At 44.4% G+C, this 12739-nt stretch overlaps 1 protein-coding gene across 16 annotated transcripts in view; it reads left to right on the top strand.

The window, feature by feature from the left end:
* The window catches only part of kiaa1217 (KIAA1217 ortholog), a 145872-nt gene that overhangs the window by 104355 nt on the left and 28778 nt on the right, over positions 1–12739 (top strand). For 14 of the 16 annotated variants that reach the window (XM_080793433.1, XM_080793435.1, XM_080793432.1 and 11 more), the window contains 4 exons: positions 1898–1978; positions 4643–4838; positions 8338–8536; positions 11121–11214. In XM_080793433.1, coding sequence (XP_080649559.1) covers positions 1898–1978; positions 4643–4838; positions 8338–8536; positions 11121–11214 — 570 coding nt within the window. The remainder of the gene's footprint in view (positions 1–1897; positions 1979–4642; positions 4839–8337; positions 8537–11120; positions 11215–12739) is intronic. The other 2 variants (XM_080793431.1, XM_080793425.1) reach the window with 1 other exon arrangement.

Genomic DNA, 12739 nt, shown 5'->3' with positions numbered 1-12739 from the left:
TCAACTCGACGTGACCCACCACCTCATGTTAAAAAAGGGTTACTGACTACATAGCTATTCATATACTGCTTGGCCCGTGGCCCGTGTATGTCACAGCAGTGTTGCATGGGTCTGCTTTCCCTCTATGACAAGAGTTCCCAAACTGGGGCGCCTGCTGGCCAAGTGGTCCAGGCGTATGCCACATATACTGTAGGCTTTGGCCTGACCCTCACAGCGTGACGTGTGTTCAAGTCCCGTAATCCCATTCATGACGACCTTTGCTGCATGTCTCTCCCCTCGTCTCTCTCCCTCTTTCCTGTCTATCGTCACTTGATACTATCAACAAAGGCAGAAAAGCCTAAAACTAATCTTAAAAAAAAAAAAAAAACTTTTCAAGCAGCGTGACCCCCACGAAATAATCATCACCCTGACAAGCACTTGGAATTGTAGGAGTTTACTCGGTTCCACAGATATGTTTTATTTTTGTTTATTTATTTATTTGGCTTTCCCTTTATTTTATATTTTTTATGGAGGGATAGACAGTAGGCTGACAGGAAATGGGGAGAAAGATGAGGGGTGACATGCATTAAAGGTCATATCTTCCCTCTGCAATGTGCAAAGTGTTAACAAAGCCTTAAGCCTAAAAGGCTAACGTAAATTGTATAATTTGTGTTCTTATGTTCCAATTTCCAATGCCCAAAAACACGACTAAATCGTTAATCGCAATTATTTGTATGATAATGACTCCCCAAGTACAATTTGATAATCGTGACAGCCCTAATTTGTAGATGCTGTCGGCTGTGGCTCCTCTGATGGAATTTCGGAAGTGGTGGCCGAGTGGTGAGTCAGCGCTTTTGGCTGCTGTGTCAGGTTGCTCTGAAGGTTATGTGTACCCCCCCCCCCCCGTGCCATGATGACTCAGCAAATATCACTTACATGGCAAGGATGAGAACGCTGATTATCAGAAGGATGGTTTGATAGAAAAGAGCCATATTGGATAACAGGATGAGAGCGCTGATTATCAGAAGGATGGTTTGATAGAAAAGAGCCATATTGGATAACAGCTTGCACCAAGGGCAGTGAATGTGATGAAACACGCAGTATAATCAAAGGGTGGAGGGCATCAGTAGTACAACAGAGTAGAGTACAACAGACGAACAGACAGACAGTCTTATCCATGGAATTACAGACAATTAAATGCCATCGGATGTTAATTCATCTTGTAGTCGCTCTTTTGACACATCTTTGTCGCTTCTGCTCTGTTCTTATCAAATAGTTTCTGTCAGACCTCCTTAAGCCCTGGCTAAAAGAGGGAGGTTGAGTTGCTCTGGTCTGTTCTCAATCTGTCATTTATTCAAATGGCTGTAGAACAGCAGGATCATAGGTGTATAATTGTAATGCGTAAACATCATAATTATACATGTTGTGCCACCATAGTAGGAAACGGAGCACTAGTGTGGAGATCTCCTTTCACGCGGTTTCACTAATCACAGATTGGGACTTGGCCCAACAAACATTTTGTTTTCATCCGTGAGTATTATCAAACTTAGATAATTATGTGTTGATAAAATATCAAACGGTCATCGAACGGAATTTCCTTGATCAATTGTGTTTGGCATCTGCTGTGAGAAAGTGTGTGTGAACTGTAAACTAAGTGTGTGGGAATGTAATGCGCATTGTAAACTGTGTGTGTGAATGGGTGAATGTAGTGCACATTGTAATGCACCTTGGATAAAGTGCACCATTTACCTCTATCAATTTACCTCTATCAACCTCTATCAACTGGTTTGGTTTCCATGGTTCCTCTCTTGAGTTTAATCACTATACTCCACCTCTCTTCTTACTGCCATTTCTTGCTGTTGTTGTTTTCATCTCTTGTAAGTTGTAACCCTTCTCTTCTCCTCTTTTCCTCCATCAGTGTTTACAGGGCATGCTCTCGTCTCTCCATTCTGAGCTTGACTTTCAGAGGTACTTGGTGAAACTCCAGTTGCACCACAGAGTTAGTCCTATTTCCTTATCTGCATCTGACTTGTGTCTCTGTTGTGTGTGTGTGGTTTCAGACTGCATCCCCAACATTAACCTCAAATGTGTGAGTTAACCCCCTTGCCCGCTATCTCAGAACCTGCTGTGGGAGTGTCCGTTAAGGTACACTTTGCTGCCAAGTTAAACCTAGCTTAGGTCCCGTATGCTCCCACAACTGACAACCAGACTCTACACAAAATACCTACTTCTTTATTTTGTGTGGTCCAGATGTGTGTATACACGTATTTGTGCATTCTGGTGTGTGTGTGTGTGTGTGTGTGTGTGTGTGTGTGTGTGTGCGTGGTGTCCAGAATAACCCAGCGGACTTGGCCTCGAGTCCAAAGCTCCATTAACTCCGTGGCACTAGCCCGTTTGCTAGGCCAAAAGGGTTTAATTTCATAAAGAGCTCTGTGTCTGCTGACCACACAGTTTCAGTCGCAGTCAGTTTCCGCCCGACTCTTTCTCTGTGACGCAGATCACCTTACATTTGCCACACAATAGACCGGCGGGCTTCGCAGCCTGACTGTGTGTGTGTAGTCTGGCGGCTGGCCACAGTACCCCTTTGGCTTGACTTAAGTTAACATAAGCCTGTCACTGGTAGACATTGAAGTGCAGACCGGTTCCAAAGTTATCAAACTGTAGTATGAATTAACATTCTCATATACAAGATATATATATATATATATATATATATATATATATATATATATATATACGAGACAAAAAAGGGACTCCTGCACATCCAAAAAGACCCGTAGGAGGTGCAAGTCTAGTTAGCAGGCATAGACATCAAAAAAGAGAAAAACCTTCCAAGGAAGGGACTGCACACTCCAGGGAACAGAGACGGACAACTTACTGCATCAACTTATTTATTAGCACGACGCATTTCGCCGTGAGCTTCGTCAGGTGCTATGTCATCATAGCACCTGACGAAGCTCACGACTTTTCATGCCATTTCACTGTTTCAGAAATCGGGTGCAGTACTTAGTTTAGACAGTTTTTGGTTTAGACTAGTCATTGGTTAGACCAGTCATTAGTCCTACAACTACAACCTATCTCAAACCCTCACCCTAAACCTAACCTCCCACGAGGCAGCACACCTAAACCTAACCTTAACCCATGTCTAACCAATGACTAGTCTAAACTAAGTATGCACCCCCAGAAGAAATCGCATGAAATGTTCTACTATTGTCTACTCGATCATTTGGTGTAAGGTGTTCAAAACACTGATTTTTTTTCTCAGTTCAGATAAAATAAAGCATGTAATGTTCAATATTATCAGAACAGAAGTCTTCAGTCTTGTGCATGTTCATAGTTGAACGAACTTCGTCAGTATAGGTGTGCTCTCTCCAGCACCAAACAGAAAGCAGCAAACCAGCTAGATAAATAACAGGGAGAAAAGAGATGGCAACGCGTGTATTAGACTAGTCTTCTACATCTGTACAGTGTACTACATACATACGTGCCTGTATTGCAGGGGTTTTCAACAGGTGGTCCATGTGGAAGTATTGTGTGTGGTCCCTGACCAGTCATTTAGAAATGTGGGGTTGTTGATTTTTAAAAATGTCTTTCCACCAAGAGAAACAGTGAACTGAATGACCTGGTGACCATGTATTTACGAACAGGTTGGAGGTCAATAAATTCCACATAAAAAGGGAGTCAGAATCTCAAGAGGGGGAAGTGTACCGGATTGTCTGGTTGAGTCATTATTATTAGGAAATTATTAGTAGTCATCAATGCATTCATTGGTTGAGAAACATTGGGATGTATACACATGGTATGCACATACAGCAGTCGTCCCCATATTGATTCTAAGTCAGGGTGGTGGTGGATTAACAAGTAGTAGCTTAGCACTGGCCCACAATACTGTAGTAATACTGTAACAAAAAACTGTGACACTTTCGACCCTAGATGTGAGAGGGTGTCAGACTTCCTGGAAAGGATTTAGAAGGCATTTGTAGAATTTGCCTCAGGTCTTAATGGGTTAAAAGTATTTTTTAAAGTATTCTATAAAGTATTGTATAGATATAGCATACGTTTCAGTTTGATCTCTTGAAAAGTACTTTAATCAGTTGGCTATCGGGTTTTGACTGATTCGACATTTCTTCTGTTCCAATCGTTATTGAATGAGGCTCCGGGCTGTATCAGTGTGCATATCACATTTTAAAGTTAAATTAGAGATATTCTTATGCTTTTCTAACTTTCAACACAGCGGTGTGGTGTGCATGTTTGAACTAAGTGATGGCATCATACAGTATTGATATTGTTTTTCACATTTGCATGCCCGGAGTGTCTTGGCATAATGTGCTGAAAAAATGAACATCAAAAGTTTGTGTTTCAATCTCACTTGTATTGGCCTTTCACGGGGAGTCAAATATCATTATTTTTGTATTACTACGCAGAAGTAATTGCATTTCTGCATAAACCAGCTAACTCCAAAATAGTTTTTTCAGGAAACCTTATATTTTTAAAACAATGCAATACTGCCTCATTAAAGTTGGTATTGTGACTTTATATATTGTCAATTACTTGCATGAGTTAGCTGGTTTTGTCACAAGCACTTTTAATCCTTCAGAAGCTTCATATCATACAGTAGTATACAGTATGTTTATAAGTATCTGTCTTCCACCCCCCCCTCCAGAGCAGAAGCCCGAAGCACGGCCCCAGCCCCCAGCCCAGCGTCTGCGACCAGGCTGACCATCTCTCCCTGGCGTCCCTGGAGTCGCTGGACACCATGTCAGAGGCCGACGCCCCCACGGCCTTCACCCGTGGCAGTCGCGTCCGTGCCAGCTTGCCCGTGGTACGATCGTCCAACCAGACCAAGGAGCGCTCACTAGGTATGCAGAGAAAAAATTAAAAGTGAAATAAAGTTAAGGTAAAAGTAAAAGGTATTGGAATTACGAATTCTGGTAAAATCTTGAAATTTTGATGATTTTAAGGAAACTATTTTGTGAATTAAAACCAAATTGAAGAAATTGGTATTGCTTTAAATTGTGCATGGCAAAGTTCTTAATGCCTAGCCCTTTAAGAATATATAAATTCTGTAAGGTGTTGTGGCCGTAATTTACATTTTCAATTTAAAGTTAACTGACCTCTTGAACTTTAGTAGATAACCTACCTTAGGCTGCTGCCAACTGGGGGGGGTGAGACCTCCTGGCCTCCAGCACGGCTTGAGAACTTTGTTTTAACAACACAATGATCTCACTGTGCTCTCCCCCCTGTGACAGCTCAGGTCTTTCCACTCAGTCCATCTATTATTCCCTCCCTTTCTCCTTCTTCCCCCTCCCCATTCCCTCGCTCCCCGCCTCCACGGATTGAAGCTTATAGTTTTAATTAGAATTCATTTCCTCTGTAGGGAGAGATTAGAGGGTCCATCCACAATATGCCATCGTGTTATTGACAGGATTAGAAATGGGTTTGTCTTATCAATGCATGCGGCGCTTCATTTGCATCCATGTGCAGAAAAACGGCTGTCAGTCGTGAGTGAGGTAAGCTTGCTGCGTTTGCGCAAGGACGGTCTGCGAGAGTCCCCTAGCTTATTCTCTTGGGGCGTGGAGTCTTCAAGGTAGCTTAAATGTGTAAACAAAGTCTGGGGCGGTATCTTTCGCTGGATAATTGTCATGCTTTTCTTATTTTTATCCCTGGTCAGTGAGTGTGTCTGTGTTGAAGTGTCCAAATTGAAAATGAATGACGCCACGGGGTGTCATTTATTTTCCGTGCTCCTTGGTGCCAACGGGGCCCCGTGGCTGAGCTGGGGGAGGAGAAATGCAGAGCTTGTACATAAACACTTTCAAGAATACAGCATGCTTCACTGCATGCACACACGCGACGCACACGCCCGTACGCCAACTACAGTATTGTAGTCGTGTGTGTGTGTGTGTGTGTGTGCGGGCCGACACACATAAACACAAAGATCTGGAGAAAGCGTTAGGGCAGTGGGGGGGAAGTAGTGTGTTCAAAGGGGAGGAGAAACAAGGGGCACCACTTTACCCCAGTGTCCCTCCCACACACACACACACACACACACACACACACACACACACACACACTCACACACACACACACACACACTCACACACACACACACACACACACACACACACACACACACACACACACACACACACACACACACACAAACTTCAGTTTTGTCCCCACGGACATCTGGAGTGCGCTAGTATCCTGCACTCTTGCTGTGGAAGCAGTGTGGTCTTTTCTCAGGACGTGTTATTGGGCTCAGAGGAAAGCAGGGAATGTTTAAACCCTTCATGTGAGTATTGGTTTTTATGCACTACGCCATGGATGAATAGCATCGCATGCTATTACATTTCAAAGCATGCATTGTGTGGTTGTAATACAGTATTACTTCACGACTTTGATTCACCGATTAACAATGCGCGGAAACAAAAGGAGAGCTTTGCCCTTCATTGTGCTTCGTTGTACTTTTGTGGACCGTCGGGAGACTTTGTGGCTCTGTCGTAAATCCCAGCATGTCTGCAGTGCAGAGCGGCGTCCATTTGGTCGGAAACACTGGACCATTTGGTTCTAATTCAGAGGGAAGTCAGACAATCAGCACGACCTGAATCCATAATAGAATTAAGTCAGCCAACGTTGTTTGGCGCCAGCCCTGTCAGTGGCGCTGCCGGTGCCGGGTTTGATTTGTGGGGATTTGAATTGCCATTATTATGCATGTGTGATTGGTGAAGCTTAGTCATCAAAATACAGCCACAGCTTTCTCAGTGCGTGCTAACATCTGGAGGAAAACTAACTGGCTAACTGTTAGCATAACAGCTCACTGGGGAAAGACAAAGTTATTCTGAAAATGGACACTTTGAAAAGTTATTACAAGGAAACCCAGACAGACCAGAGGGTGCTATGGATGGACTCAGCAAATTTTATTTCCTGGATTTTGAGCTCTCTCTCTCTCTCTCTCTCTCTCTCTCTCTCTCTCTCTCTCTCTGTCTCTGTCTATGCTTGTGTTGTGGAACATGTAGGATCTTGTATAATATTTCACCAAACATCTGGTAGCTTTTACGGGCACAGTCCTTTTATGGGGTTACACCAAGTAAAGCCAAACCTTGTTCTCCTTAAGGCAGCTACAAGTAGATGTACTATAGAAGATTATTGGCAAATCTGTCTCAAAGTTGTTATGATAACTAATTCAGTCCGATAAAGTAAGCAAACATTACAATCTTTAAAGGCATGTCTCTTTCTTTACCGTGTAGCCACATATCCCCGTCTGGGTGTATATAGTAGCAGTGTGTGGGGCGTGCCCACATGTATTTTGAGGGAGAGACATCTGTTTTGCTGAAGCGCAGTGCCGAAGCCCCACCCAGACAGAGTTTGAGAGTTCTGACTTTGGTTTCTTTGATGTTCAACTCCACCCAGGGGCACGCCGCCCTGCCCTACCTCTGCCCAGCCATTCCACTCTCAGCTCTCTCTCTCTCTCTCTATCTCTCTCTCTCTCTATCTCTCTCTCTGTACTGTGAACACATCGCCATCTTTTCTTTCAAACCTGTGCCGTTCTGAAGCACACTAGAGATGAGCAGGGCTTAAACTTGTTGTTTTGGTTTATCACAGTGGGGGTATGGGGACCCCTGAGGGTGCTTGAGGCAGATCCCCTGCAAAATGACTTCATAAAGCACCGGAATCAGAATCTTGAAAACTTCAAATGTGAACAAATTTTCCTATTATCGGATTGAACATACTGTACAGTATTTACATACAGTGTACTATACATACAGTATTTCTTTCAGTTTTCCACACTTTGCTTGTGTTTCTTTCTATCTGTGAAGCACTTTGTAAATTTGTTTTTGAAAAGTGCCTCACAAAAATGTATTATTATAATTTCTTGACACGGAAATGTTTGCGAATGTGTTCACCTATGTGGCCATGAGCACCAGTATATGACTATGAGTTCCAGTAGGGGCGCTGTTGTGCCAGAAACAGAGAGAGAGAGAGATAGTATTAGTGCTGCACTGTTGCCTGCTAATGAGAGAGCGAGAGGAGAGGAGGGGGGGGGGGGGGGGGAGGGAGTTGCACCACTCAGTTCACAAGGGTGTAATTTTTGAAAAATCTTGAGAGTGTGCGAGCGAGGCATTTTGTAGAATCAGCCTCAGGTTGGCCTGGGCCGTGGTCCAGCGGTCCAGGCGCCGAGGCACAGGCGGCCTGGCAGTGCATCGTGGGTTCGAGTCCCGCTCTTGACGACCTTTGCTGCATGTCTCTCCCTGTTCTTGTCTCCCCCCTGTTTCCTGTCTATCCACACTGTAATATATAATCTATAATCTATGTGCCTCAGGTCTTAATGGGCTACCGTATCTCTGTGCGTGCGTATAGGTGTTCTGTACCTGCAGTACGGCGACGAGACCAAGCAGATCCGCATGCCCAACGAGATCACCAGCGGCGACACGGTGCGAGCGCTGTTCGTCGGTGCCTTCCCGCAGCAGCTCACCATGAAGATGCTGGAGTCGCCCAACGTCGCCGTCTACGTCAAGGACGACATGAGGAACATGTACTACGAGCTCACCGACGTCAGGTAAGACTAGGCACAGTGTGTGTGTGTGAGAGGCTGTGAGCCCTTGGTTCTTTAAATGGTGAATGGTGCATTTATATACTAGAGCCTTAATCCATGGGGCTTTACATAGATTGTACATTCACCCATTCACACACAACCATGCATGGTACCAACCTGCTAATCGGGAGCAATTAGGGGTTCAGTAACTTCAGTGACTTGCTCAAAGGCCACTTCGACACTAACTCTGGGGGAGCCCGGGATCAAAATCTCCACCCTTGAGCCATCGTCATATCCCTTGTTCTTATCCAGATGGTTACATGACAGATAGTATCTCGACTATCGGTCTCATCATGATTGTCCAATGATTGGAAATGAAACTGAGAAAATGAGAACGTCGTAAAGCGGTTGCCCCGCCTCCCCACACTTCCGTTTCGTCTTTGCAGTAGCGTGAGTTTGTCCTGCTGTAAATCAAAATTAGTCCCACGTAAATTACATAGCTCGCTGCTTAGCGGAAATGGAAATTCCAAAATGTATTTTAAAATATATACTGTTTGTGAACGGAAATGGCGAACAGATGACGGCATCCGCTCACAGCTTTTTCAGGGAGGTGTAGATCCATACCCTACTATGTACGCAGACAGTGGTCTGGCTTGAGAGACTATATGTCAGACAGAGAGTGACCGTGACAGACGGGGATAAAATACTGTATGTACACAGACAGTGGTCTGGCTTGAGAGACCAGACAGAGAGTGTAAATAAAATACTGTATGTACACAGACAGTGGTCTGGCTTGAGAGACTATATGTCAGACAGAGAGTGACCGTGACAGACGGGGATGAAATACTGGGGAACAAGGAAGTGCACTTTTCCCAGTAGTCGTTTGCTACTGTAGGTCATTCAAGGTTCACCCTCCCAACATACTGTTAACTCCCCTCCCTTCCCAAGATCCTCTTGTGCTACAAAGCAGCCTTCCTCTTTCCTCTCCCAAGATCCTTCCTGCCGTAGCTCTCTCTATGCACAGGAAGTGACATAGGCCAAGAAAGGTCTTCCTTTTCCTCCATGCTTGTTCCTCATAGGGTAAAAAAGTCCTTTTGGAAATGGAGAGCTAAGCCGGTAGGTTTTTATCAAAACAAACTGCACAGTACAGGCATCTTACATTGCGCTCAAATTGGCTGTGTCTGCATGTGTCACCGAGTTGCTGTCGCCTATGCCCTATATGGGCCATGGATTCCGCATTAGATCCATAGCTCTAATGCGTTGCATTTAGAGCTATGTTACTCTCAACTTCCGCCGCTCGCATGAATGCAGACCAGCCTCTCCTCTTTAGCGTAACGCGACTTCTTACAAGAAGGATAAAACTGCAGCATGTTTATTATGGCCAAGTATGCGAAGCTCCAGCTTTGCCTCCTGGGCGGTTGGGTCGGGAGAGCACCCTCACTGCCTTTAGGGCGATAAAAAGAACGTTTTTGCTACTCACCAAAACAAAGGCGGGTTGTGTCATTAGAAAGCCAACTTAGTGGACTCACTTTGAGCCCCCCACCACACGTATAAACTGTACTTTTTGGCCAAAAGGGGATTTAGTTTCCACCGGGAAAAAAAAACTTTTAGTTACTCCACTGCACCTTCTACCGATATTGCCCAGAGAATTGCCTCATAGAGAAGATCAGCTGCTGTTTTTTTTAAATGTGCTATATTTGACGTGACTTAATTTGACTTATGAACGTTGCTTAGTTGCTTGGAAGGGAGTGGAGACAGTGCTCAAGATTAATGGCAGCTTATCTGGAAGCGACCCATAGTTCACCTATTTAAACCTAAAACACTGTCTGCTAACATTTTTGTCGAGAAGTGGGCCATGCAGTTGCTGCATATTGATTCATTTCAAAGTTTAATATTTGCGAGCTTCCTGGCAGTATAGGGGAGTGTGTTATTTTAATAGTCCATGTCAAAGTACATTACTTGTTGATGTGATACAGTATGAATAAACAAAATGATGATGAAGACGATGATATGATGACTATTATTACTAGATGGCTTATCATGATTTATTTGATAAATTCATGATGAATTCACCAAGGTGCGTAGTACAGTAGAATTATCCAGATAGCACAAAAAGCACAGAAGACGTAATTCCATTGGGGTCCCAAAATAAATAATTGCTACACTATATAAATAAAGCTTGCCGTCTCGCTCCTATCTATCCAGTGTTCTTGCCCTGTGGCCCGTGTGTACTTTGTGACTAATTCTCCATTTTTATCAGGGCTGTAAAAGCCGCCCCGTGACTCGTGTGCAGTAGGACGGTCGGCACGGGAGGGAACGCCAACACAAGCCGAGTGGAAGAGAAACGACGAGGCGGTCGTTCGCGTGCTAACAGCCACACGGTTTCAAATATGGCATTACAGGATATTATTATCTTCCATGTCTGAGTCCTATTTCAATACGAGACAATGTCGTACAACAGGAGATGGACGTTATATGAGCCGCCCTTGTCAGACTACAAGCCCCTGGCTGGTCTGCTGGGGAGAGCTAGACTCAGACGGGACAGGCCACACTCGGACGGGGACGCCTGGGCAGCCTTCTTACCTCTGCACGTCTCTTCCCCTTACAGGAACATCACAGACCACTCCTGCCTGAAGGTGTACCACAAAGACCCCGCTCAGGCCTTCAGCCACGGGCCCAGACCCACCAACGGTGATGCCAGAGTGAGTATTGCACTCGACCGAGTGCGGCTGATCTGAGAGAGTGAGCTCATAGACAGTAGTCAATGAACCTAATGTACGTTCATGAATAGTATAGCTTTCTGTTTCATATTCACATTTTATGAGGACACGGTGGCATACGGACATTGGTCTCTAAGAATAGTGGCTCAGCCAGTTTGTGCGGTGAATCAGCGCAAAAGTTCTGACCACACTACAATCACAGTGCCACCGGTTCAAGTCCCGGATCAGGACCTGTGTTGCACTTTGTTCCTCCTTTCTGTGCTTTGCTATTTAAATGAAGCCCAAATAACATAAAGCACTAAATTAAAAATATATATTGATATGAATAGAAATAATAATAAATAAAACCCAGTACCTTTGATGATGCAGTACTGTATTGACATAGTGACAGTGGTTTATGAGTTGCAGCTGGTGTAGTTCAAGGTGACATCTCTTGTTTGTGACATGAATAGGCCGGTTGGAGAGGCCCGGCCTCCGGTCCTTCTGATACTCCTTGTGTCCTGTCGACGTCGGACTGAAGGAATGCCCCCCTGCCTCTTCCAAATCTATTTAGAGTGGGTCTTCCATTGTTCTGCCAGCCCCATTTCAGGGGCCTATGACTGAGCTGTGCACGCATGTATGCACGCTCTGGTGTGGATTTGTTGGGGGCAACGATTGGGCCCAATTTGCAGGATTTTTTTTATGTCCACTCCTTTAATCCCCCCCCCCCCCTCTCTCTGTCTCTCGCTCTCTCTCACTCTTCCTCTCTCTCTTTCTATCTCTCTTCATCTGATACCAGAGTACCATGTTAATGTCCTGATGATGTAATGAAATTAAAGCTCCAAAGAGCTCATTCCTCATGTGTTTCTGCCCAAATGCTTTCTGGTCAAGTGACCTCTCTCTCTATCTCTATGTAATCTGTCTGACTCTTTATCTCTAGCCTTACAAAAAAAGAAAAAAGGCTTCTCTCTGCATGCCACAGCATTGCAGCATTACTCTTAATTCTTTGAGATGAGAAAGAGTTATTTGAGCCTGTTGCCGTGTATGTAAGGGGAGAGGTGGAAGAGAAATGATAATAGATGGTGACAGACAAGTCAAAATTGGTGAAGGCGAATGACATGGTTTGGTGTTGGGGTGCCCTTAACGGCATTAATTTGACAGTGTGACGACAATGAATTGGGCCCCATGCACTGGAGTGTGAGTTTTCAGGGAGAACTTAATTTACACCTCTATTTTTAGAACAGGTGTTGTGAGGCAATGTGCCGTCAGTGAATTACTTGCAGTGAGACAATTGTAAAGGTGAATAGATATGCGTACATTGTGCAATCTATAGGCAGGCACACCGCAGAAGTGTGATGTCTTGAATACACTTGTCAATTTTTAACTTTTTAACAATACTTTAACTGTATTGGAGGAGGGTGTTATATAGGGGTCTAGTGTTTTATACCGTCACTGTAGACTTTACTCTGGGCAAATATAGGTAAAATTTATATCGTAGGTTCTGGTTGGGGGGTGTGTACAGTACAGT

This window comes from Protomyctophum bolini (genome assembly GCF_963924005.1).
Source record: "Protomyctophum bolini genome assembly, chromosome: 21".
In the NCBI taxonomy this organism is placed as follows: Eukaryota; Metazoa; Chordata; class Actinopteri; order Myctophiformes; family Myctophidae; genus Protomyctophum; species Protomyctophum bolini.
This window is presented reverse-complemented; position numbering and strand designations above follow the sequence as displayed.